At 35.2% G+C, this 5,002-nt stretch overlaps 1 protein-coding gene across 1 annotated transcript; it reads left to right on the top strand.

The window, feature by feature from the left end:
• The first annotated feature begins 456 nt into the window (after window positions 1-456).
• LOC109863116 (DNA ligase 1-like) lies at window positions 457-4,217 on the top strand. The gene is made up of 5 exons (XM_020443309.1): window positions 457-624; window positions 921-1,049; window positions 1,293-1,424; window positions 1,515-1,839; window positions 3,802-4,217. The coding sequence occupies exons 1-5, from the start codon at window positions 457-459 to the stop codon at window positions 4,215-4,217; spliced, it is 1,170 nt and encodes a 389-aa protein (XP_020298898.1).
• Window positions 4,218-5,002: the final 785 nt, after the last annotated feature.

The following is a 5,002-nucleotide window of genomic DNA, read 5'->3' on the forward strand; positions in this document are numbered from 1 at the left end:
GGGAGGAAAGAAAAGTACAAGAAAAAATATATAAATGGGCCAAAGAAAAGAAAGAAAATGGAGAAGATATAAAAATAGGAATAGGAAAAGTGAGAATTAGAGGAATATGGAAACAATGGAGAAGTAGTAGAAAGGGAATTAGAAGATGAGAAAAGGAAAAATAAAGAAGAAGGAAAACGCGCGCGATGGGAGATAGAGGAAGGAGGGAAGGAGGAGAAGAGGAGAAAGAGTGAGGAAGGGAGGGAGAACAGCAAGGAGGGGGAAGGCAAGGGAAACTAAGCGCGGGCCAAGAGGAGGAGGATAGGAGAAAAGATAGGAGAAGGATTTGTAGGAAAGTACTCTTTTGGAAAAAGAAAAAGGGGGAGAAAATATAAGAAAAAACTGCCAGACACGCATCAATAGACATATCAACACGCAATTAAGAGAAAGGGAAAAGGAAGAGCGTGCGGTGGCATAATGGTGGGGGTTAGAAAGAACTGGATAGGAAAGGATTGGGAAGTGATAGATACAGGACATGAAAATATAGTACACTTTAGAATAAACGCGGGGAGTGAGAAATTGAACATTATAGTAATATACAACACGGAGAACAAAGGAAATGAATTAGGGGAAAGATTGGAAAAGGTAATAGAAAGATATGAAAAAATAATAATAATAATAATAGGAAGCGACTTTAACATAAGGACAGGGGAATTAGGGAGGGATGAGGAAGAAGAAGGGATAGGAAGAAAAAGTAAAGATAAAACAATAGGTAATGGAGGTAGGAATTTGATAGAAAAAATGGAAGAAAAAGGTCTAAACATTTTAAACGGAAAGACAAGAGGTGATTGGGAAGGAGAATTCACTTACGTAGGTGCTAGGGGAAGTACGGTAATAGATATATTTGTAAATGAATTAGTGATAAATAAGGTATTATAAAGTTTAAAATTGAGGAAAAGGTGGACTCGGATCATATGCCAGTTTGTCTGAAGATGGAAGACATTGAAGAAGAAGAAGAAAGAAGAAGAGAAGGAAGAAGGAAGAACACGGAGACACAGGAGGGAAAAACAGTAATATGTTGAGACATAGAGGCAATAGAAAGATTTAAAACCAAAACGGAGGAAATAGGATAGACGGAAGAGAATGACAGTGTAGATTTGGACAAGTTATGGGAAAAACTAAAAAGCATGATAGGCTCAGCCGTGACAAAAAGAGAAAACAAAATGAAAATAAGAAAGATTGGACATAAGGACTGGTGGGACAAGAGCTGCACAAAAAGGAAACGAGAAATGAAGAAGATATACAAAAAATAGAGGAAAGGCAGGAGGACCAAAGAAGAATACATCGAACATAGAAAAGGCTGGAGAAAACTTTTAGATGAGAAAAGAAAGGAAAAGCGGAAAGAGGAAGAAAAGACTTTGAAAACCTTGAAGACGGAGTCAGAGGTATAGAAATTTATAAACAAAAAAAGAAAGAGGAAAGAAAGGAAGGAAGCGAACATAGATAGAGAAGAATGGAGAAAACATTTTATGAAGCTACTGAACGGAAAAGAGATAAACTACAACGGAGAAGAGGATAAGAGAGAAAAGGTGGAAAAAGCAGAGGAGGATGACAGGAACGAGGAGTTAAAAGAAGATGAAATTATTGAGGTAGTAAGGAGAATGAAGTTGAAAAAAGCAGCGGAAATGGACGAAATACCCATGGAGGCATGGAGATACGGAGGAGAAGCAGTGAAAAAGGGATTGATAGAAGTAATTAGTAAAGTTTGGAAAAAAAGGCAGATTCCGGAGGAGTGGAGGAATAGCATAATTGTACCTATATATAAGAGAGAAGATCAGGACACGGCGGCCAACTATAAAGGTATCGTTGTTGTGCACGGCTTACAAAGTGTACACAGATATAATAAGAGAAAAACTTGAGAAAGAAGTAGAAAAGAAGGAACTTTTACCAGAAGGACAGGCGGGCTTCAGAAAAGGAAGATCTACGTTGGACAACATATATGTTTTGACTCACTTAGTCCAGAGAGAAAAAGAGAAAGGTAATGGAAGTAAAAGAATCTATGCTCTGTTCATAGACTTAAAGGCAGCGTTCGACAACGTGGATAGGGGGGTGCTGTGGAATATACTAGAGAGGAAAGGAATAAACGAAAGATTGATAAGCAGAATAAAGAATATATACGAGAGGACAGAAGTAGTAATAAGAACATCGAAGGGATTTACTCTGGAAATTTCAGCGTAAACAAAGGAGTAAGGGGTGTGTTCTGAGTCCAACCCTATTTAATTTAAATAATAATGAATTTTGGCTATTGAAGCAGTAACACTGTTGTTGGAGTGTATATATTAAAATCCGTTTATTGACAATTAATAGTATAATAGCATGAACGCTTTCGAGCCTTGTATTAGGTCCTTTTCAAATGCAATTCTACAATGAATGAACGTATAATTACAATTGATGAAATACAATTAATGAAATTAATACAAAATAAATTTCAAAAGATAATAATTAAAAATCGCAGAATAAATATAATGTACAAAGTCACTTACAAATTTCTTAGATAGAAAACGTCGCTCAATGTTGATCAAGGATATCCGCACTAGCCATCCCGACCAACACTTTACAAAGGTGAAATCGCGACTGAGAAACAACGTGTGTGTAATGATAGGATTCAAATTTACGAATAACATATCAATTTATAATGTCTTATCGACAAACGGTAAATAGGAATTATCTAAATTTTCCGTGTTGCACTGCAAATTAAGTCCGCTGACTTGACTTTTTATATGTAGCATTTCTGATACCAACCTTTTGTTATATGATTTCTCAAAATCTAAAATTTCTACTTTATCTCACTCAAAATCATGTGAATATTGTAATCTATGTTCTGTAATTACAGATTTTTGAGTGGAATTTCTATTGATGTGATTTTTATGTTCCTTAATTCTGGCCTGTAACATTCTGCCAGTTTGTCCTACATACGAGGCTTCACAATCACGGCAATTGATCTTATAAACTACTGAAGGATGTGAGAGAAGAGGCAAAGGATCCTTAAGAACGTTGATGAATTTCGCCAGTTTGTCAAGGTTATAATAAGCTAAACGCGTATGAGAGTCTGTAGGAAATATTTTTGCAAATTTCTCCGAAAATTTGTTGATATAAGGTAAGACAAACCAATGACGCTGTGTGTCATTAGAACTCTTGTTAGACAAAAACCTTCTTATGTCATTGTTTTTGTAAAAATTCTGTTTTAGTCTAAGGATAATATTGTCATATATAAAGTCCATGGGATAATTATTATCAACAAGTAAATTAAAGATAAAGTCAAAATTTTTTGAATGGAATTTTGGATGTGATAAAAAGAAGGCCCTGTCCACTAGGCTGATGACGGTGCCTCTTTTTTGGCATATAGGATAGTGGGAAAAATAGTTAAGGTATCTACCAGAAAACGTTGGCTTGTGATACCAGTCATGTATTAATTTGTTGTTATTTTTTATAATAGTAATGTCCAACAAATTAAGTCTATCACCACCCACCTCCATAGTAAATTGAAGTCGTGGGTGATAATTATTGTACAGATTTAAAACAGCATCAAATTGATCTTTAGGAACCATGAGAGCTATGTCATCAACGTATCTGACATGTAAAGGTGAACAGAAGGAAAGAGATTCAAATATGGATATTTCTAGATCTTGCATTACAATGTCTGCAAGAATCGGAGATATCAAAAACCAAAATTATATCAATAGCCAAAATTTATTATTATTTAAAAATTCTTGAAGCTCCATATAATCATCATTACATACCTATTTAATTTATATATTGCAGATCTAGAGAGCGAATTAGAGAAAAGAAATATTGGAGGAATAGTAATAGGAAAAACTAGGATATGGTCCCTAGCGTATGCGGACGATATTGTACTTCTAGCAAAGAATAAAACGGCATTACAGGACATGATGGACACACTGAAAAAGTTTTTAAAACTCAAGAAATTAGAACTATGTGCGGAGAAGACAAAGCTAATAATATTTAATAGTAAAGGAAAAAATGACAGTGAGCAGGTGAAATGGGAAAATAAGACTATTGAAAAAGTAAAGAGTTTTAAGTATCTGGGCTTCACATTCAACAAGAAGGAGAATTATGCGCATTATATTAAAGAATTAAGTAGAAAAGGCAGAAGTGCGGCAAACAAGATATGGGGTTTAGGAGAACGGATATGTAAAAATGATTTTAGTAGAAAATAGATGCTATTTAGGTATCTGGTCATAAGCGTTATGTCTTATGGGGTTGAATTATGAAGATGGGAGAAGAAAAGGAAACTAGAAAAAATAATGCTTGACTACGTGAGATGGGTCTTCAGACTGGATTTTTGCACACCGAGATACGTGATAAGGAGAAAGTTAGATTTGGAAAAATTAAAGGTTAGATGGGAAACCAGAGCGGTAAGATATGAGCTTAAGCTGAGAGAATTAGAGGAAAACAGGTTAGTAAAAAAGTGTTGGTTGAAAAAAAAGAGATGAAAATAAGGGACCTCTACAGTAGGAAAAGGGAGAAATACTAACAGCAAAGGGTGGGGAATAGAGGCAGCAGAGGAGTTAGGGAGAGCAGGAATGGACGTTGAAGGAGTAATGAGAGAGAGAGACAGAGACATACAAAAACAATTGGACGAAATCAAAGTAAGGGAGGTTAGATATAACGTGAGATATAAGGAATTGAAAAAGGATGGAGTAAAGCCCAGCTATTTACAAAAAAGAAACCTAGAGGAAGAAGAGTTAGGTTAAGAGAGCAAGTAAAAGCATTAATGAGAGTCAGATGTGGTAATATGGAGGAAGGAAATAAATACTGGCTAGAGGAAAATAGGAAAAGATGTATATTTTGTAAAACAAGTCAAGACAATCTCGGGCACTACGTAAGTGAATGCGAGGTAGTAAAAGAATGGTTCAGGGAATTAGGCAAAGAAACGGAGGTAAAGATAAAAAGAATAGGAGACGATAAATTAGATAAAGAAAAAGGTAAGATATTCCCAGTA

Source organism: Pseudomyrmex gracilis, unplaced genomic scaffold (genome assembly GCF_002006095.1).
Source record: "Pseudomyrmex gracilis isolate BER0280 unplaced genomic scaffold, ASM200609v1 scaffold_3230, whole genome shotgun sequence".
Classification (NCBI taxonomy): domain Eukaryota; kingdom Metazoa; phylum Arthropoda; class Insecta; order Hymenoptera; family Formicidae; genus Pseudomyrmex; species Pseudomyrmex gracilis.